This window comes from Gadus macrocephalus, chromosome 21 (genome assembly GCF_031168955.1).
Source record: "Gadus macrocephalus chromosome 21, ASM3116895v1".
NCBI lineage: Eukaryota > Metazoa > Chordata > Actinopteri > Gadiformes > Gadidae > Gadus > Gadus macrocephalus.
In genome coordinates this window covers 1,339,467-1,361,238 of record NC_082402.1, presented here as the reverse complement: position 1 = coordinate 1,361,238, position 21,772 = coordinate 1,339,467, and the positions used below count along the sequence as shown (strand labels likewise).

The following is a 21,772-nucleotide window of genomic DNA, read 5'->3' as shown; positions in this document are numbered from 1 at the left end:
TTTCACACCTTTCTTGTCAGCAGCACAAGAGACACCAACTTGAAATACAAAAACAAAAAAAAGCAACAACTGCTATTTTCAGTGCCGTACGACTATTCGGATGTATGTACTTGATTAAATTGTTTTAATAAGGTACATACAGGGTTCTTCCCGTTCGTCTCGCCCCACCCCTAGTGCTGATAATGTAGTGGGCTGGTCTGGACAGAAAATGCCAGGGCTGAATTTTTGTCCCAGTCCACCCCTGCCTGTGACCCACGCTGGGTGACATGTGACCCCCGCTTGGTGACTGAGAATGTACCTATTCTACTGAATACATATTGCGCTGAGAATTTACCTATTCTACTGAATACATGTTGTACTGAGAATGTAACTATTCCACAGAAGATGTCCTCATTCTACTTTTAGAACATTTTTATTCAAATCTCAAAAGTTTACAAACATTGTATTGTGTTGTCAAATATGATTCAAAAATAATAAAGGAATATAACTATTTGGTTAAAACAACTAATGATAATGTTATCAAATTCAATGTTTCACATTATCTGATTACAATTTTTTCATTAATTAAAAATATAAAAAAACAATCAGATAAAAATCATTGAACATTATAGTGTAGTCTTATATCGGGTTATATCTTTTTATAGTTCAGTGAAAAGTAAGATATGAATAAAGTTCTCTCAGACCTCACATAGTAGAGATTCTAATTCAGGAAACAACATTAGTTGTTTTGGTTATTTTATTATTCTATTACCAAACAAAGGTCCTAGTCTATTTGATTGACAGGTGAGATGATGAGGGGGGCAGAGTTGTTACCTTCATAAACACGGGGACCTGGGCTGAGGAGTGGATAGAGAGGCTCACTGAAGGTGCAGCCAGTAGCAGAGTAGAGATGCACCCTGGCTTCCACATCATAGAAGGAGACCAGACCCTCATCATAATCAACAAAAACCCCCACCTTCTGGAGCCCAGCTCTCAGAGGGAGACGGACAGAAGGGTTATCTCTAAATAACAACACATCCTTGTTGTAGTGAAGAGTCCAGTAACCGTTCTCAGGGGTCCGCTCTGTCAGAACTTTTCTGTTGATGGACTCTCTGACCACTCCTAACCACCATAGAGTCTTGTCTTTAACCTGGACCTCAAAGTAAAATCTCCCTGAAGAGAAGCTCTGCCTCAGGAGAACATATATACACCATGTAAATCTCTTGGGGTTGTCTGGGAGTACCTTCCTCACACCTCCATCATGTACTTGTTTCCCATCCTCAGACAGGATGAGCCAGGGATGAGCTGTATCAGGATCCAGAGTCACATCTACTTCATACTGCTGGACCCTCTTCAGTTCAGCATCACGCAGCTTCTTCATCTCCATGTTCAGTGTCTCCTCCAGCTGATCCAGGGATCTCCTCAAGGTCCCTACGTATGACGGAGGACGGACCTCCACCGTGGTCCAGTCCCTGGTGGGTGGAGGATCCTTCAGGGATCTGAAGGCCTGGAGGAAGTGGAGGTGGTCTTTAGTGTGTGAGAGCTGCTTCACCTCTGAGCTTCTATTGGTCAGATCTTCTATTTCCTGCTCCAGCTCTTTGATGAGGTCTTCAGCTTGTTTCTCTGTGGATTTCAGTTTCTCTTTAACTATTTGGTTGAGATCATCCTGGCACTTTTCAATGCGGCGCATCAGAGCAGTGAGGACCTGCACACCATCAGCTATCTCTCTGTCTGCGTCTGCTTTGCTGCGTTTAACTGTGTCTTTAATCTCCTGAATATTTTTTTGTCTCTCCTGGATCAACTGCTTAACTTCAGCCTCTATCTTCCCCAGCTGGGCCGTCTTCACTTCATATTCCTCCTTGAGAGGAATAACAGGATGTGACTTGTGGTCCGTCTCTGTGCAGAACTGACACACACACACCTGTTCAGTCTTGCAGAAGAGCTCCAGAAGTCGGTCGTGTTCCTTACACATCCTGTCGTCCAGACGGTCCATAGGCTCGACCAGCCGATGTTTCTTCAGGCCTGCGACTCTATGGTGTGGTTCCAGGTGGGTTTGGCAGTAAGAGATAAGACACACTAGGCAGGACTTCACGGCCTTCAGCTGGGTCCCAGTACAGACGTCACAGGGAACTTCTCCTGGTTCAACACAAGGCTGCTCTTTTACTCGTAGGGACGTTCCAAACCGATCAACCATCTCTGAAAAGAGGATATTGACCCGTAAATCAGGTCTTGTGTTGAAAAGCTCGTTGCAAACGGGACATTTGTACTTGACTTGTTCATCCCAGAACTTAGTAATACAGGTTCTGCAGAAGTTGTGTCCACACGGTGTGGAAACTGGGCTGCTGAACACATCCAGACAGATGGAACATGAAAAGTTCTCTTCAGGCCAGGAAGTGTTAGCAGAGGCCATTCCTAGACACAGACGACAAGGTTCATGTATTGAGCAATACCATTATTATATTTTTAATTCCATAACGGCAGTAGTGTTTTTAACTTCTCTCAGAGTTGTGCTTCTTTACTCACCTTGATGTAGTTTCAGTCCGTCAGCGTGTTTCAAAACGCGTTTTATTTTCCTCCTGACCGAGAGAACTGCTTCCACGTCGGGTGCTTTGGTTGATCTGAACCTTAAGTTTCGTTTCCTCCACCTGACGTCCTCTCCCCTCCTCCCCTAACCCCTGGCTCCTCCCCTAACCCCTGGCTCCTCCCCTAACTCCTGGCTCCGCCCACACGACACATGGCTGCACTGCGTTCATGCACTTTGCTAACTCCCTGAACAGGTTTTTTAACCGGTTTGACACCCAGGACTACACCGCCTCCTGTGGAGGCGCTGGTAGAACCCCAGCACCCACCCTTCACTCAGGAGGGTGTACAGCCACAGCTGGCCAGGTGCAAAATTGGCAAGGCCCCAGGGCTGGATGGCATCCCGGCAAGGGTGCTAAAGCTCTGTGCCACGGAGCACTGCCCAGTCTTCCACTCCGTCTTGTTGGATTCATACAGAACAGCTAAAGTTTCCGACCTATGGAAGACCTCAACCGTTGCACCAATACCCCCAAAACCCCGCCAGTCAGAGCCCAACCACCTCCGTCCGGTTGCACACACGCCCATCATAACGAAGTGCATGGAGAAGATAATGCCTCACCTCATCCTGTCAACCGTCGGACCACAGCTGGACCCTCACCAGTTTGCACACAGGCCGAAACGTGGGACGGAGGACGCAGTGGCATGCCTCCTCCGCTCCCTCCTCCACCATCTCCAGACACCAAACCACTTAGCATCAGTCCTGTGCGTCGACATCACCTCTGCATTCAACACAATCCAGCGGCACCAGGTCATCGAGACGCTCAAACATCTGGACATTATCCCACTCCACCTTCACTGGATATACAATATCCTCAGCAACAGACCACATGCAGTGAAAGTAGGCACAGCAACATCATCAACCCTCATCACCAACACCGGAGCACCTCAGGGCTGCGTCCTCAGTCCATTTCTGTGTACCCTCTACACAAATGACTGCAGCAGCCCAGCCCCCATCACCACGTACTATAAAGATGCAGACGACACGGCCATAATAGGTCTACTCAGTGACAACAATTCCACCACAGAATACCAACAGTCAACCACACAGTTTTCACAGTGGTGCACGGACAACTATCTCCAGTTAAACAATGACAAAACAAAGGAAAAGGTCATACACACAGCCAAGACACCTCCTACATTCAATCGCACATTCATCAGAGGACAACCAGTTGAACTAGTCAACAGTTTCAAATACCTAGGGCTCACCATAGATAACAAACTCAACTTCAACCAACATGTCATTAACCCTATCCACGGCTTTATGTCACACGCAAACTGAAATCACTGTCTGTGGCCCCCCCACCACCTCTTACTCCTCTACAAAAGCATCATCCAACCCATCCTAGTGTACTGTTCCCCCTGCTACTTCACGCTGCTCACTGTCACCAGCGAAAACAGACTCCTCAAAATCCCATACATAGCATCCAAGATAATCACCCCCCCCCCACCCCCAGCCTGTCAGAGGCAAATGAGCTTGCTGTAGCACCCCTGGCTCGTGTAATAGTCAGCGTCCCTGACCATTCCCTTAGCCAATTCTTCAAATCACTCCCATCTGGCCGCAGATATAGGGTAATGAACCGGAGCAAAGCCCAAAAAAAAAAAAGTTTAGTCCCCTCAGCTATCATAGCAGTGAACAAAAATATGTCGATTTTTCATCACTGTATATGGTTCATGTCATGTTTATTTCTGTCTGCATGTTTTTCTGTGGAATTTTTGGGAAGAGGGTTTATCTGTTGTATATGTGGGGAAATAATTTATTTGATATCTGTGTGCCACAGTGTTGCTACACTGTGTTCTGTCTCTTGAATGCTGCCCTGAAACCAACTTGACTTGACTGTGTGAGAACAATTATCCCCTTGGGGACAATAAAGAACCTAACTTACTAAATGACTACCTGTGTTGGCCTCTTCAAATGCGTTGATGTGTGTTCTCTTCTTTCTGGAGTTAAAAGATAGCAGGTGCAAAACAAGCCACGTCCTGCTACACGGTCCAACACCCCCATCTAGTGGCCGCTTGGCGCCATTGGTCCTCACTCTCTCAACACACCTGTCTGCATTCTGCAATCGCCTTTCCCTACTTCAGCCGGGGTCTCCAATCAGCCGGCGCCAGTTCTTCTTTTACTATCCCCTACTGTCAGTATCGGTCCTACCAGCGTTAAACTAAATCCAGTCCGTTTTCCCTGTCCTCCAGTAACCCTTTTCCCTCTTCTGTAGTTCTCCGTCCGTCACCCTGTTTACCCGTTGCCGAATCCTCGCCTGCCTGACTACACGCCTACCGCCGAGCCCCTGCCTGCCTGACTGCCCGTCTGTTACTGAACCCTCTCGCCTGCCTGACCACCGCTTGCCTAGCCCCGGCTTGTCGTTACCCCTTGTTCCAATCAACCCCATTTCCTTTCCACCCCGTCTCTGCCTCCCTGTCAAGCGTTTGGGTCCTCTCGTCCTGTCCCCATAACCACAACAAGAGACATTGTGGTGATTTAGGGGTGACTTGCGACTGGAACTTGGATTCATCGGCGTTGATCGACCCGGGTTTCTGGTGCTTCCCCAAATACTTTCAACCCTCCTCCTTCTTCTTGTCATCCTCCTCCTGTCTCCATCGACTCCTGCTCCTCCCGTCTCCAAACACTCACTCATTCACACCTTCTTTCTACTCTATATCCTATCATATAACCCTGTTTCTCTCAAAAAGCCAAACAATACTTTTATACAATTCCTCTTCACTAATCTTAAAATATTTTCCAAAGTATACTCCTGCATACCCAATTCTCTCAATAGATTTTTCATACTTTCCCTCTCCATCCCATAACCACAACAGTTCATTAAAACATGTTCCACTGTCTCCTCTACCTGGCACCCCTCACATAATCCAGTGGGGTGTTTTCCTATCAAATTCATTCTTCCTCTGACCACTATACCTTATTTTAACATTAACACTCTTTTTGAATATTATATAAATATCTCCCTTTCTCCTCATTGTCCCATTTGTCTTGCCACATTGTTAACTTTTTCCCATATCAGGCTTTTAACTTCTGCCTTACTTAAACTGATATTCATTTCTATTTTTTCCTTCTCCAATGCCTTCTTCGCCATCTTATCGGCTTTCTCATTTCCCTTCACCCCTACATGAGCTGGAACCCATAAAAATGTTATTTGCCTCCCCTGCTGAACGATTCCCGTAATTGACTGTAGAACTTCATATAACAAACCCTGGCGACTACTTGAGTAAAACGACCTCATACTTGCCAAAACTGATGCTGAATCCGTACAGATCAATCGTTTCCACTGTACTTGATTCCACCCATTTTAATGCGACCAGCACCCCCAACGTCTCCACTGTATACACGCTTAAATTATCTGAAGTTCTTCTATTAAACTCTATTCTTTCTGATGGAACAGCTGCTCCAAAACCTGTCACTCCTGTCTCAGGTTGTTTGGCACCATCTGTAAAAACATGAACATACTCACTGTGCTCTATAAGAAGATGAATATTAAAAACACTTGCCAGGTCTATCTGTTCTCTCTCTCTCTTCTTTATATCCAACACACACCAGTCCACCTCTGGCCACACCATCCTCCATGGCGGCATTATTGGATATACCACTGTTGGACTGAGCTTCAATTCACCCACACCAAACTCTTTCGCTATATCATTCCCCACCCGACCAAAAGGATTCCTCTCACACTTCCCATAAACCCAGCACTCTTTCAACACTCCTTTTGTGGGGTGAGACTCACTGTGCCCTCGCAGATTTGCCCAATAGTTTCCCATCAATTGTTTCCTTCTCAACTCCAGTGGCATTTCCCCCATTTCTACCTGCAGAGCAGGCACTGGTGATGGTTTAAAGCCCCACTGCAAACCCTTAATGCCTTGGCCTGAATCACGTCCACTGGTGATGGTTTAAAGCCCCACTGCATACCCTTAATGCCTTGGCCTGAATCACGTCCACTGGTGATGGTTTAAAGCCCCACTGCATACCCTTAATGCCTTGGCCTGAATCACGTCCACTGGTGATGGTTTAAAGCCCCACTGCATACCCTTAATGCCTTGGTCTGAATCACGTCCACTGGTGATGGTTTAAAGCCCCACTGCATACCCTTAATGCCTTGGCCTGAATCACGTCCAGCTCTCTCAAGAGAGACACTGCGGCTGACCCATACACTAGGCACCCATCATCAAACACAGATCTGATCATAGCTACATATATAGTCTTTAAAGCTGAACAGCTCGCTCCCCAATCCCTACCAGTCAAACATCTCATCACATTCATTACCTTTTTGCATTTATCCTCAATCTTCCTAATATGGTCTGCCCATGTTACCCTAGAATCAAAAATAACTCCCAAATATTTAAATGATCCAACTCTTTCCCATACATCCTCAATTTCATCCCATCCTCAATTCTTTTCCTTGTGAAAAATACAGTTTGAGTTTTCTCTACTGAAAATCTGCACCCCCAGTCAAATCCCCACTCTGTCACCCCATCAATTGCAGACTGGACTTTACTAATAATATTCATCACATTTCTTCCCCTTTTCCACAAAGCCCCATCGTCTGCAAACAGTGAACTTCCTATATCCTCTGGTACCTTTGAAAAAAAATCCTTTATCATGATTATAAACAATAAAGGACTAATTACACTTCCTTGGGGAGTGCCATTCCCCACCATATACTTACTTGACATTTCAGAACCAATCCGGACTTGTATTTTTCTGTCAAACAAAAAATTCTTTATCCAGTTAAAACCCTTCCACCTACGCCCATCTTGTACAACTTAATTAACAAACCTTCCTTCCACATCATGTCATATGCTTTTTCGATATCAAAAAACACTATCACTACTGGCTCTTTGTTTGCCTGTGCTTTCCGTATCTCATTTTCAAGCCTTACCACTGCATCCATTGTATGTCTCCCTTTTCTGAAACCACTTTGACAACTTGTCAACAACCCTTTCTTCTCAAGCTCACACGTTAACCTTTCTGTCACCAATCTCTCCATTATTTTACATATATTAGACGTTAACACTATTGGCCTATAACTAGAAGGTTTACCTGGATCTTTCCCTGGTTTCCTAATCTGAATCACCACCGCTTCCTTCCATACACTTGGTAACTTTCCCTCCACCCATACTCTATTATATAGTTCTAACAATTTTACCATTCCTCTTCCTCCTAGATGTTTGAACATTACATAGCTCACCTGATCTCCCCCTGGAGCTGAGGGCATAGCTTTTTTAATTGCTCTCACAAGCTCTGCCATTGTAACTCCATCATCTATTTTCTCCCTAGTATCTACTCTAGCACATCAGGATAATTACTCAAAGTAACTTCTCTTCTCCTTCTCCCTTCCACTGTCAACTGATCAACACTATGCACCTCAGCTAAAGACTTGGCCATCAAATCAGCCTTATCTTTATCCCATATTGCAGTTTGCTCCTCTAACGTAATCACTGGGTACTCCCACTCTCTTCTATCTCCTCCCATCTTCCTCATCATTCCCCACACTTCTCCTACCGGTGTAGTTCTTCCTATCTTACCACTAAACGGTCTCCAGCTGACCCTCTGTGTTCTCTTAGTAACTCTCTCTACCAGTGCCTGTGCCCTCTGATACTCCACCAGACTTTGTGTATTATGCTCTCTTTTGACTTTCTTAAATGCTTTGTTTCGGGCTTTAAATGCCTCGGAACACTCCTCTGTCCACCAAGGAACTAACTTCCTATCTATGGCGACACATTAGTGCCATAATTCACTAATGTGATAAAAGATGCATTCGGGCGTATTATATTATTCCACACGCGTAGATATTAACTGCGAGCGCGCAAAAGACCTCTGCGCGCGCGCAAATTACCTCTGCGCGCGCAAAACAGCCTCTCGCGTGCGCAAATTACCTCAACGCGCGCAAAACAGCCTCTCGCGCGTAACAGCCTCTCGCGAAAGATGTTTTTACGCTCGCTCGAATTTAATTTTGGCACTATGGGGGAGGGAACCAAGGCAGGGCGGGCTTTCCTATGATTGGCCGTTTCTGAAGCGCGATATTTGATTGACAGCCCTCCTCAGCCTTCCTCTCATTCAATTCTGAATTGGCTGAAACGATAGTTACGTATTGTAACTCTAGATTCTATGAGTATAGGAACAGCCTTTTAAGGCTATTGCTATTGGGTTATCCCTAGGCGTGAGCCGTAGCACTGAAAAATGTGTAATCCCCGACCACCAACAGCGTGGGCCTCAATTACGTCCGCGTGCGGCGTGCCTCAACGACGTCCGCATTTCGCAGATATAGTCGGGCGCCGGCGGACGTTCTGCTCCCAATAAACAGCTTTTCTTCTGCTATTTAAAGGACAATGAGGCCGACACTTAAAAGGCTGCGCCTATACTCATAGAATCTGGAGTTAAAATACGTAACTATCGTTTCAGCCATTTACTGAACAATTCAGAATTGAATGAGAGGAGGGCTGTCAATCAAATATCGCGCTTCAGAAACGGCCAATCATAGGAAAGCCCGCCCTGCCTTGGTTCCCTCCCCCATAGTGCCAAAATTAAATTCGAGCGAGCGTAAAAACAACCTTTGCGAGAAGCTGTTACGCGCGAGAGGCTGTTTTGCGCGCGCTGAGGTAATTTGCGCGTGCGAGAGGCTGTTTTGCGCGTGCAGAGGTAATTTGCACGCATGCAGAGATCATTTGCGCGCTCGCAGTTAACATCTCCACGCGTGGAATAATATAATACGGCCGAATGCATCTTTTATCACATTAGTGAATTATGGCACTAATGTGTCGCCATACCTTTCCCTTCTATTTTTACTACCAAACTTACTGACACCAACGTCAGATCCAACACGGACTCATTACTTGTTCTTATATCCATCCTTGTCCCCCTCCCATCATTCAAACAAACAAGATTCCTGTCCTCCATTAACTCTTCAATCACTTTCCCATTCGTGTCTGTGTGATTCCCTCCCCACATTGTGTTACGAGCATTGAAGTCTCGAACCATATTATCTTGTGTCTTTCAATACCTTTAATCCTTACTAGCTTATCATTCTCTTGCAGTGAGTGTAACATAATTCACCTACAGTATTTTGTTATGTGTTGTTCTTTCAATTGTGTCGTCATTTACTGTTTTGGTGGTTCAGGGATCGCTGTCCCTTTAAGGATTACGGCGTCTCATGACGTCAGAGCCCATGCGGGATTTGTTTACCTGCAGCACGTTTTGATTTCCGGCTTTTCTCTTTGACTAAATAAACGAGTCACACCATTGTGTGCTCAACGTGCGAAATTGTATCTTTCACTTATAGCAATTTCCACTCTAACCTTTTACATGGATTATAGTAATTAACAACAACAAACTCCTCTCCCCCTCCCATACCTCCACCACTATTCACTCTTGTTCCGTTCCTATTTCTAATACCCTGTATGATATACCTCGCTTAATAAATGTTACCCACCCTCCACCTGCCCCTTCACCTTCACTCCTGTCTCTTCTTATACCTACATATGCATAAATAACAAAATCCAACACTGGTTTCAAAAATGTTTCTTGAATGCTTCTTGAATTACTTGTGGTTTTCCTTTAATTTCTCTTAAAAAATATTTAAACTCCCGGCCATTTGCCACCCAGCATTCCACTGTAGGGTTCTCACCATGGTTATGATGTTTTCTCACCGGCTCCTGACTACTCTGTGTATTTATCTCGGCTACCAAAGCCTCCCATTTTAACCCTTCCATCCCCAAATAATCCTAGGCTGCCTTAGCTATCGTCTGTGTGCTCGTTGTCTTTGATGTGGAGTCTCTAGTGGAGTTTATCACTGCTGCCACAAACATCCCCACCTGCTTCTTATCTCCCCACACTTTGTTCCCATCGTGCTGCTCTCCCACCGAATGTACCTACTCCACTGAATACATATTATACTGAGTTTGTACTTATTCCAGTGAATAGGCCTACAAACTGAGAATGTACCTACTCCACTGAATACATATTGTACTGATGTCTCTATTCTACTGAATACATATTGTACTGATAATGTACCTACTCCACTGAATACATATTGTTCTGATAATATATATATTCTACTGAATACATTTTGTACTGATAATGTGCCTATTCCACTGAATATATATTGTACTGAGAATGTACCTATTCCACAGAAGATGTCCTCATTCTACTTTTAGTACATTTTTATTCAAATCTCAAAAGTTTACAAACATTGTATTGTGTTGTCATTAAAAAATAATAAAGGAATATTACTATTTGGTTAAAACAACTAATGATAATGTTATCAAAATCAACGTTTCACATTATCTTATTACATTTTTTTTATTAATTAAAAATATAAAAAAACATTCAGATAAAAGACATTGAACATTATAATGTAGTCTTATAGGTTATAATGGGTTATATTTCTTTATAGTACACAGTGTTAGTGGCTTAATGAATTACTCCTTGTTAAATGAAGTGTGGAAAATCTCATACAATAGAGATTCTAATTCAGGGAACAACATTAGTTGTTTTGGTCGTTTCATTATTTTATCACCAATGAAAGGTCCTAGTCTGTTTGATTGACAGGTGAGATGATCAGGGGGGCAGAGTTGTTACCTCTGTAATCATGGCGACTTGGGCTGAGGAATGGATAGAGAGGCTCACTGAAGATGCAGCCAGTAGCAGAGTAGAGATGCACCCTGGCTTCCACATCATAGAAGGAGACCAGACCCTCATCATAATCAACAAACACCCCCACCTTCTGGAGCTCAGCTCTCAGAGGGAGACGGACATCAGGGTTATCTCTAAATACCAACACATCGTTGTAGTAGAGAAGAGTCCAGTAACCCGTCTCAGGGGTCCGATCTGTCCAATCTTTTCTGTCGATGGACTCTCTGGCCACTCCTAAAGACCACAGAGTCTTGTCTTTAACCTGGACCTCAAAGTAAAATCTCCCTGAGGAGAAGCTCTGCCTTGTGAGTACAGATATACACTGTGTAAATTTCTTAGGGTTGTCTGGGAGTTCCTTCTTTACACCTCCATCATGTACCTGTTTCCCATCCTCAGACAGGATGAGCTTGGGATGAGCTGTATCAGGATCCAGAGTCACATCTACTTCATACTGCTGGACCCTCTTCAGTTCAGCATCACTCAGCTTCTTCATCTCCATGTTCAGTGTCTCCTCCAGCTGATCCAGGGATCTCCTCAAGGTCCCTACGTATGACGGAGGACGGACCTCCACCGTGGTCCAGTCCCTGGTGGGTGGAGGATCCTTCAGGGATCTGAAGGCCTGGAGGAAGTGGAGGTGTTCTTTAGTGTGTGAGAGCTGCTTCACCTCTGAGCTTCTATTGGTCAGATCTTCTATTTCCTGCTCCAGCTCTTTAATGAAGTCTTCAGCTTGTTTCTCAGTGGATTTCAGTTTCTCTTTAACCATTTGGTTGAGATCATCCTGCCACTTTTCAATGCGGCGCATCAGAGCAGTGAGGACCTGCACACCATCAGCTATCTCTCTGTCTGCGTCTGCTTTGATGCGTTTAACTGTGTCTTTAATCTCCTGAATATTTTTTTGTCTCTCCTTGATCAACTGCTTAACTTCAGCCTCTATCTTCCCCAACTGGGCCGTCTTCTCTTCATATTCCTCCTTCAGAGGAATAACAGGATGGGACTTGTGGTCCGTCTCTGTGCACAACAGACACACACACACCTGTTCAGTCTGGCAGAAGAGCTCCAGAAGTCGGTCGTGTTTCTTACACATCCTGTCGTCCAGACGGTCCATAGGCTCGACCAGCCGATGTTTCTTCAGGCCTGCGACTCTATGGTGTGGCTCCAGGTGGGTTTGGCAGTAAGAGATAAGACACACTAGGCAGGACTTCACGGCCTTCAGCTGGGTCCCAGTACAGACGTCGCAGGGAACTTCTCCTGGTTCAACACAAGGCTGCTCTTTTACTCGTAGGGACGTTCCAAACCGATCAACCATCTCTGAAAAGAGGATATTCACCCGTAAATCAGGTCTTGTGTTGAAAAGCGCGTTGCAAACGGGACATTTGTAATTGACTTGTCCATCCCAGAACTTAGTAATACAGGTTCTGCAGAAGTTGTGTCCACATGGTGTGGAAACTGGGCTGCTGAACACATCCAGACAGATGGAACATGAAAAGTTCTCTTCAGACCAGGAGGTGTTAGCAGAGGCCATCCTAGACACAGACGACAACGTTTATGTATTGAGCAATACCAATATTCTTGTCATTCCATCACGGAAAGAGAGGTTTTAACTTGTCTGAACGTTGTTCTTCTTTACTGACCTTGATGCTGTTTCTATCCGTCAGCGTGTTTCAAAATGCGTTTTATTTTTCTCCTGAACGAGCGCACTGCTTCCAGGTCGGTTGCTTCGGTTGATCTGAACCTTCAGTTTCGTTTCTTCTTCTTCTTCTTCTTTTGAGTTTATTTGGCGGTTGGCAAACCAATATGGCGCATTACCGCCACCTACTGTTTGTTTTAGAGCTTCGATGGAGGTTATTCGTTATAAACTATGCAACAACAAACAAAAGTAAATAAACAAAATCATATAGATAAAAAACCACAGATTAAATTATAATCTGTCAAATAAACCTGTTGCTTTTAGATAACTCAATACATGTTTCCATGCTGGTGGTCTCAGTGAGGAAAAGGAGAGTAAACCCTCTAAGGTCAAGCTTGTTTGACCCAAAGCTTTAACATTTTTCAACAGCTCCCTTCTCTCCAAATTAATTCACATTGTAGTAAAACATGCTCCACTGTTTCTCTTCCATTACATTTTGGGCAGACCCCTGTTTCATGTTTGCCTATGATGTTCAGACTGTGGTTAAGACATGTGTGCCCTATGCGTAGTCTTGTGATGATAACCTCACATCTTCGGTTCCAGCAGCCCTGTCTCCTTGTTACCACCTGCCTCTGGATTCTATGCAGGAACCGACCCTTATTTTCCCTATCCCATTGTTCTTGCCACACCTTGTTGATTTCTGATTTAATTATTGTTTTAACTTCAGATTTACTTAATGGAAGACCCAGCTGTATATCCTGTTTCAGTGCCTTTTTTGCCAACATGTCGACAACCTCATTGCCTTCTACTTCAGCATGGGATGGGACCCATAAAAAGCCCACCGTTATTTGCATTCATTCTATTTTAAACAAACTCTGAAGAACCTCATAAACTAGATCAGGCCTACAGGTAGATTTGCCATTTGAAATGCTGATTAGAGCTGCCATTGAGTCTGAGCAAATGATGCATCTACTTGACCTTCCCTCTTCTATCCACCAGAGAGCCAATAAAATGGCTAACAGCTCCACTGTGAATACTGCTAAATGATCTGATGTTATTTTGATAATTGATACATTAAACTGTGGTATGTGTACTGCTGCCCCTGTCCTACCTGTGTCTGGATCTTTTGACCCGTCTGGAAAAATTTGAATTGACCCGTTATACTTATCACTTATATACTGTTGTATCAAACTATTCATCCCTCCAAATTCATAACATTGTTTTGATTTCTTAATAATTTCAAGATCTACTGTAGGCATGGGGAAAAGCCAAGGGGGAGTTGCTGGTAGTGGTACTGTACAGCTATGTGTTAAATTGGATGTCCCTAACTCCCTGGCAGAGGTATCTCCTACCCATCCAAAACTATTTAGCTTTGTGCGCCCATGCTCCCAGCATGGCTCTAGAACTGATTTGGTTGGATGATCTTGTTTGTGCCCTTGCAAATTAGTCCAGTATACCATGGACAACTGCCTACGCCTCAAATATAATGGTAACTCTCCAACCTCCACCTGTAGAGCTGCAACTGATGAAGTCTTGAATGCCCCACAACACAGCCGGATGGCCTGTGCCTGCAGTTTCGTTTCGTCAACATGACGTCCTCTCCCCTCCGCCCCAACCCCTGTCTCCTCCCCTAACCCCTGGCTCCTCCCCTAACCCCTGGCTCCTCCCATAACCCCTGGGTCCTCCCCTAACCCCTGGCTCCTCCCATAACCCCTGGGTCCTCCCCTAACCCCTGGCTGCAATGCATTCATCCGCTGCGTTGGCCGATTCAAATGCGTTGATGTGTGTTCTCTTCTTTCTGGAGTTAAGCGACCCGGGGCTTCTCCGAATACATTCTATCCAACCCCGATACAATTTTCAACAAACAGTGACAGAGAGCAAAAAGCTGCTTATTGGCGCTACGCTGCTGTAGGAACTCTCCCAGATGTGCACGCCCACAATCACATGAAAGAGGAAGAAGGAGTTAATGAATAACTAATTGTCTCGTCCAAAGTAACATTAAACAGTTGACAAGGTATAAACCCCGGATTCAGTTTCTTTCTTCCCGCTAATGAATGATCAGGTGTCGCGTCACTCATCAGTCAGCTGTCAATCACCTTGTCACCAACATGACCACGAGGTCACCAGCTCAGCCAATCAGACTCCCTTTCCCGGACACAGAAACAATAACAAAACGTACCAATGGTGTCGCCATCAAATAAAAATAACAATGCAGTATTAAATGTCATAAATGCAGGTAACTTCATGATATGTATGAGGTATTATTATCTTTGTATCATGTTGTGTGTCAGTAGTCTGTAACCTGAAGCATATGTGGTTAGAACAGAGAAGGCATACTGTGGCAACCCCGATCCAACTGGGGGGGTCGAACCACGCCAGCACCGGGGGCAGCGCCCTCTCCGCGGACAGGTAGTCCGAGGGAGGTATGTGCCGTTCAGCGCGGCGGCGCGGGAGCACGCATCAAGCGCACCCGGGCAATCACGGACATTAGGATCACCTGGGGGAGGGAGACGGCAGAGGGCGCTCAAGGACCAAGCACCCTTTTTACCCCCTAAGAGGATGAACTTATGAACTTTGTTCCCACGTGTTCCCAAAATCGCTGACCCGCAACCCTTGTTTGAGCGTCTCCTTTGACAAACTCAGCCGCCGACGATCAGGGTTGCCACAATACCCATCCATGTTCTGAATAATCTTCTGCTGGACAGAATACGTCATAAAAGCTGAGGAGGAGTCGGGCCAGGCCGGCTCCACGGCGACGGGGAAGATGACGAGCAGCATCACCATCACGCTACGTGATGGTGGGTCTCCTCGGGTCACCACGGACACCTGCCGGCCCACGCAGCCGTCGGTGAGTACCCCCCGTGACCTGTGACCCCCGCTGGGTGACCTGTGACCCCCGCTGGGTGACCTGTGACCCCCGCTTGGTGACCTCTGACCCCCGCTGGGTGACCTGTGACCCCCGCTTGGTCCCACCAGGGTCCTTCTGGTCTCTGATTGGACGGTTTCTTCCTCAGTTTGTAGAGAGGCTCTTGTTGAGGAATAAGTTGAGTCTCAAAGAGAACATTCCTCTGAACAGTGTTTAAAGGTGACATGTTACACCACCAGGTGTGAGGGTGATTAGCCATTACCAGCCGCTGTGAAAAGACGCCTCTTCTTACATCACAGGTGGGCGCGTCCACCTACTCTGTGTGGACACGCCCACTAGTGATGTCAGAAGAGGCATCTTTTTAAAACGGCTTGTAACGGCTAATCACACCCACACCCGGTCGGATAGTTTTTCACCTTTAATGGTGGTTGGGTCTGAAAGGTTTAAATGATATCAAGGGAGGTGTGTTTCCCCCTAGAGCAGCTGACCACATCACACTATTCATGTTGACACGCGTTCATGCATGACGTTCAATTCTATTCCGTTTTATTTGTATCCCCCTTCATCCCAGGTACAGCCTCAGAGTGGTGAACAGGCCGTGTGTTTATGAACCGTATTGAACGGCCGTTGAGTCCTAGCTGTAGATCAGATGAATGAGTGACTGCCGCTCGCTCCCCTGACAGAGCTTCACTGGGCACACCGTTACCTCATTTACATGTCGGGCTCGGTCATTGATCCATTGATCCCTCAATGCCCAACAGGTGTGCAGCCCCCCCCCCCCCCCCCCCCCCCCCAGAGTCCACTCAGTCTGACTCGGGCCAGGTGAGGCTGCTGAGACCAGCCACCAGCAGAACACACTCCCACAATATTATACTGAGAATGTACCTATTCCACTGAGTACACATTGTACTGGGAATGTACCTATTCCACTGAGTACACATTGTACTGGGAATGTATATATTCTACTGAATACATATTGTACTGAGAATGTACCTATTCCACTGAATATATATTGTACTGATAATGTAACTATTCCACAAAAGATGTCCTCATTCTAGTAAATTTTTATTCAAATCTCAAAAGTTTACAAACATTGTATTGACAAACATGATTCAAAAATAATAAACTAATATTACTGTTAGGTTAAAACAACCAATGATAATGTTAGCAAAATCAACATTTCACATTATCTGATTACAATTTTTTCATTAATAAAAATATAAAAAAACATTCAGATAAAAGACATTCAACATTATAGCGTAGTCTTATAGGTTATAATGGGTTATATTTTTTTTATAGTATAGTGTTAGTGGCTTAATGAATTATTCCTTGTTAAATGACGTGTGAAAAATGAAAGTAAGATATGAATACAGTTCTCTCATACCTCACATAGTAGAGATTCTAATTCAGGAAACAACATTAGTTGTCTTGGTTGTTTGATTATTTTATTACCAAACAAAGGTCCTAGTCTGTTTGATTGACAATTGAGATGATCAGGGGGGCAGAGTTTATACCTCCTTTATGTATTTCTGGGCAGAGGATTGGAAAGAGAGGCTCACTGAAGGTGCAGCCAGTAGCAGAGCAGAGATGAACCCTGGCTTCCACATCATAGAAGGAGACCAGACCCTCATCATAATCAACAAACACCCCCACCTTCTGTAGCTCAGCTCTCAGAGGGAGACGGACATGAGAGTCATCTCTAAATACCAACCCATTCTGGAAGTAGAGAAGAGTCCAGTAACCCTCCTCAGGGGTCCAATTTGCCTTATCCTTTCTGTCGATGGACTCTCTGGCCACTCCTACAAACCATCCAGTCTTGTCTTTAACCTGGACCTCAAAGTAAAATCTCCCTGAGGAGAAGCTCTGCCTCGTGAGAACAAATCTATACCATGTAAATCTCTTAGGGTTGTCTGGGAGTTCCTTCACTACACCTCCATCATGTACTTGTTTCCCATCCTCAGACAGGATGAGCTCGGGATGAGTTGTATCAGGATCCAGAGTCACATCTACTTCATACTGCTGGACCCTCTTCAGTTCAGCATCACGCAGCTTCTTCATCTCCATGTTCAGTGTCTCCTCCAGCTGATCCAGGGATCTCCTCAAGGTCCCTACGTATGACGGAGGACGGACCTCCACCGTGGTCCAGTCCCTGGTGGGTGGAGGATCCTTCAGGGATCTGAAGGCCTGGAGGAAGTGGAGGTGGTCTTTAGTGTGTGAGAGCCGCTTCACCTCTGAGCTTCTATTGGTCAGATCTTCTATTTCCTGCTCCAGCTCTTTGATGAGGTCTTCAGCTTGTTTCTCTGTGGATTTCAGTTTCTCTTTAACCATTTGGTTGAGATCATCCTGGCACTTTTCAATGCAGCGCATCAGAGCAGTGAGGACCTGCACACCATCAGCTATCTCTCTGTCTGCGTCTGCTTTGCTGCGTTTAACTGTGTCTTTAATATCCTGAATATTCTTTTGTCTCTCCTGGATCATCTGCTTAACTTCAGCCTGTATCTTCCCCAGCTGGGCCGTCTTCACTTCATATTCCTCCTTTAGAGGAATAACAGGATGGGACTTGTGGTCCGTCTCTGTGCAGAACTGACACACACACACCTGTTCAGTCTTGCAGAAGAGCTCTAGAAGTCGGTCGTGTTTCTTACACATCCTGTCGTCCAGACGGTCCATAGGCTCGACCAGCCGGTGTTTCTTCAGGCCTGCAACTCTATGGTGTGGCTCCAGGTGGGTTTGGCAGTAAGAGGTAAGACACATTAGGCAGGACTTCACGGCCTTCAGCTGGGTCCCAGTACAGACGTCACAGGGAATTTCTGCTGATTCGACACAAGGCTGCTCTTTTACTCGTAGGGACGTTCCAAACCGATCAACCATCTCTGAAAAGAGGATATTGACCCGTAAATCAAGTCTTGTGTTGAAAAGCTCGTTGCAAACGGGACATTTGTACTTGACTTGTTCATCCCAGAACTTAGTAACACAGGTTCTGCAGAAGTTGTGTCCACATGGAGTGGAAACTGGGCTGCTGAACACATCCAGACAGATGGAACATGAAAAGTTCTCTTCAGACCAGGAAGTGGTAGCAGAGGCCATTCCTAGACACAGACGACAAGGTTTATGGATTGAGCAACACAATAATTCTTGTCATTCCATAATGGGAAGAGAGGTTTTTACTTGTCTGAACGTTGTGCTGTTTTACTCACCTTGTCGTTGTTCCTTTCTGCCAGACAATCTTTTCCGAAATGGGTGTTATTTTTCTCCTGAACAAGAATACTGCTTCCACGTCAGGTGGGTTTGGTTTCTCTGAACGTTTTGTTTCCTCAACATGTCGTCCTCTCCTCTCCTCCCCCAACTCCTGGCTCCGCCCCCACGGACAAAGTTCACTGACATACCGTTTCAACTTTCCCACTGTGACCTCACCTGAATTCATGCACTGTGTGAGGTTCTTCAAATGCCTTGATGTATGTTCTCCTCTTCTGTGTTGACCTAAAAGAGACCCTGAGGAACACGTCATACATTGTGTTGATTTAGTGGTGAATTGCGACTCTGACTGGGATTCATCGGTGTTGATCTATTTGGGTTCCCTGGGCTTCCCCGAATACTTTTTATCCAACCCCGATCAAATTAAACTGAAACACACAGAGAGCAAAGTAAGTGTGTGTGTGTGTGTGTGTGTGTGTGTGTGTGTGTGTGTGTGTGTGTGTGTGTGTGTGTGTGTGTGTGTGTGTGTGTGTGTGTGTGTGTGTGTGTGTGTGTGTGTGGTTTAACAGTCTGTAAAATAAACCAGTCCACCGAGTGTGTAAAGATATTCTACACACTTTTGTAGTTTCACTTCGAGAGTTGGCGTGACCCTTGACAACGGGCCAAATAGATTATGAAACTGAGCTCCACGTGTCATGGCCACAGGCTGATAACAACCAAACCTTGGACCCCCCCCCCCCCCCCCCCCTCCTATAGTGATAGGAGTCCTGAATATTACTGAGACGTACAAATGATCTAACACATAACTCATTTGCGTAATCTGCCGAGCCCAGGGTTGCCTACGTGGAGACATGGTACCTTGCGCCTTAACCAAAGGTCAAACAGCTACAGGCCGGATGCCACGACACCGTTTATATTCAGGGCCTTTAGCAGACTCTTTTATCCAAAGCGACTTACAATAAGTACATTTGTCATAAGAAGTGCAACAATATATCACCGTCGGTACAGAAAGGAGGTTCATTGAACCAAGTGCAAGGACAACAATCGCTAGGCTAACCCATTCCCCGTGTTACAGCCATGATAGCAGCTACTGCAGTGGCTACACAGTTAGGTACTATAATACAATACAACACAACACAGAGGCCCAGCCTGCTGGAACACGCAGAACATCACCAAGATATCATCATGGTCATCATACCACCAGATGGGGCAGACCGCTCTCAGTCCAAGCTGTGGACGGACACAGCTCCTACCAGAGGAGGAGCCCCCTGATAAACACGCAGGCTCTCCCTCCATCGGTGGACCACTGGAGCGGCTCATCAGACCAGGGTTGAATCTCCCGGTGCAGAGAGCTACACCCCCTGTAGCCGCTGGCCAGACGCTGCTTTCTACCTGACTTGAAGAAACGGTAACCTCAACTGAAGCCTCAACCTTGAAAAGATCACGGCAAGTGAATGGGAAATATACCCCTGCCACTTTGTTTCAACGGTCCCATGGCATGAACATTTCACTTTATGAGGTTTCTAACGTTAATATGAGTTCCCCTAGCCTGCCTATGGACCCCCAGCGGCTAGGAACGGCGTTCAGTGTAAAACGAGCACTAGGTATTGTGGCAACCCGCTACCCCAATGTGCCGGGTTCCACGTATGAATCACACGTGGTAGTGAGGGTTAAGCCGCACTCGGCATTTATTGCAAACAATTGGGACAAATAACGTAATCGCGGTCTCTAGGGCCTCCGTGGGCCTCTAGTCGCTCGCGGACCAGAGCGTTTCCTTCTTCCTTGCTCCCGTCCTCCTTTTAAAATGTCCTTGCTTTCTCCGGCCAGGTTTCCCCCAATCTCGCTGATTGGGGAGAGAGTGATGCTCTTCGTCCCCACTCAGTGGGTGGTGGCGGTATACGCCGTCAATCACCCCACCTCGGACCCGCCCGGGCCGAGGTTTAAGTGGCGGGATGCCACAGTATCCTGCTCTGCCTTTGAAAAATGAAAGCTCAGACGCTCCGATTTCGAATATGGCCCCATATGTCGTCATAAGGGGCCAAGTTACCTCCCCTTTCTCTGCCTCGCCCGCCCAGAGAATGGAGAAAGGGATTGTTGCAGGCGATTGTCTGGAGACAATCGCCTGCAACAATCCCTTTCTCCTCCATGTCGCGGTTCAGTCTACTTCAGATTGATGTGGCAGTGCATATAGATATCCATGTATCGTATGATATCATTTAGATATAGAGCTCCAGGACTCACGGAGTGTTCTAGAATATTTACAGAACACGGCCAAAGGCTGTGTGCGCCTCGCCATTGCGATACATCCACTGTAAACAGAGCGCATGGTACCGTGGCTGCAAGCTGCTCAGGGCCACACCCCCACCCTCCTCCTTGACCCGCCTCTAATAAACGGCACGTTTGTGGAAAGCTCGTTGTGGGACTGGCCCATGGTGGCTGTAATTCTGCACCACGGTTGAATTTCTTGAACGTCTTCAAGTACTGTATTAGGGGCCCACTAACAGCTTAATAAAAACATTCATAAATTAGCATTCCATGGGAACTTTAAAGTATAGGAAGAGTTTGTTTGCGTCAACGAAGGTACTACAATAGATATTTGTTGTTCACGTCGGGGGTCCCATCAGGAATCTTGTGCTTAAATTAATACACTTTCATTAACGTTGTGTATGCTAAGAGTTACATGAGCAGCACTGCTGACTGGGTTTCCACTGTTTGCCGCTGGCCATGGCCTTGCAGTAATACTTGTGTATAAAGGGTGTTCTGTTACATGTATGTTTCCCCTGTGTAATTCAGTCTTTTATGTTTATTGATGGTCCTGTGATGCCATCTACTGGCAAACGTTGGTATTGTTCTGAAATACGTTCTGATATGTATGCCTTGGACTCCA

At 45.7% G+C, this 21,772-nt stretch overlaps 4 protein-coding genes across 10 annotated transcripts in view; all 4 read right to left on the bottom strand.

Annotated features, from left to right (window-relative positions):
- The window catches only part of LOC132449383 (E3 ubiquitin-protein ligase TRIM39-like), a 50,013-nt gene that overhangs the window by 23,607 nt on the left and 4,634 nt on the right, over positions 1–21,772 (bottom strand). The window contains exon 1 of one of the 2 annotated variants that reach the window (XM_060040988.1): positions 18,888–19,018. The exons of the other annotated variant lie outside the window; for it this stretch is intronic. The gene's annotated coding sequence lies outside the window, so the exon portion shown is untranslated. Of the gene's footprint in view, positions 1–18,887; positions 19,019–21,772 lie in introns of those variants that run through there. 2 annotated transcript variants of the gene reach the window in all.
- Positions 394–19,007, bottom strand: LOC132449385 (zinc finger protein RFP-like). 3 transcript variants are annotated; one of them, XM_060040994.1, is made up of 2 exons: positions 18,888–19,007; positions 394–2,391 (listed from the first exon to the last, which is right to left on the bottom strand). In XM_060040994.1, exon 2 carries the CDS (start codon positions 2,387–2,389, stop codon positions 764–766), a length of 1,626 nt encoding a protein of 541 aa, XP_059896977.1. In that variant the 5' UTR covers positions 2,390–2,391; positions 18,888–19,007; the 3' UTR covers positions 394–763. The 3 variants fall into 3 exon arrangements, with proteins under 3 accessions (XP_059896977.1, XP_059896975.1, XP_059896976.1); XM_060040992.1 differs by lacking the exon at positions 18,888–19,007 and adding an exon at positions 12,829–12,929; XM_060040993.1 differs by lacking the exon at positions 18,888–19,007 and adding an exon at positions 2,503–2,648.
- Positions 10,708–21,772, bottom strand: part of LOC132449381 (zinc finger protein RFP-like) — a 15,670-nt gene continuing 4,605 nt past the window's right edge. The window contains exons 1-2 of one of the 3 annotated variants that reach the window (XM_060040980.1): positions 18,888–19,198; positions 10,708–12,720 (exon numbers count right to left, since the gene is read on the bottom strand). In XM_060040980.1, the coding sequence (XP_059896963.1) occupies positions 11,094–12,720; positions 18,888–19,198 (1,938 nt within the window). In that variant the 3' untranslated portion in view covers positions 10,708–11,093. Of the gene's footprint in view, positions 12,721–12,828; positions 12,930–18,887; positions 19,199–21,772 lie in introns of those variants that run through there. The other 2 variants (XM_060040981.1, XM_060040982.1) reach the window with 2 other exon arrangements.
- Positions 16,737–21,772, bottom strand: part of LOC132449387 (E3 ubiquitin-protein ligase TRIM39-like) — a 9,673-nt gene continuing 4,637 nt past the window's right edge. Inside the window, exons 1-2 of one of the 2 annotated variants that reach the window (XM_060040995.1) lie at positions 18,888–18,995; positions 16,737–18,779 (exon numbers count right to left, since the gene is read on the bottom strand). In XM_060040995.1, the coding sequence (XP_059896978.1) occupies positions 17,155–18,777 (1,623 nt within the window). In that variant the 5' untranslated portion in view covers positions 18,778–18,779; positions 18,888–18,995 and the 3' untranslated portion in view covers positions 16,737–17,154. Of the gene's footprint in view, positions 18,780–18,887; positions 18,996–21,772 lie in introns of those variants that run through there. The other variant, XM_060040996.1, reaches the window with a different exon arrangement.

Coding starts and splice junctions, on each gene's coding strand:
- LOC132449385 (XM_060040994.1), bottom strand. CDS start 2,389: ATGGCCTCTGCTAACACTTCCTGGCCTGAAGAGAACTTTTCATGTTCC.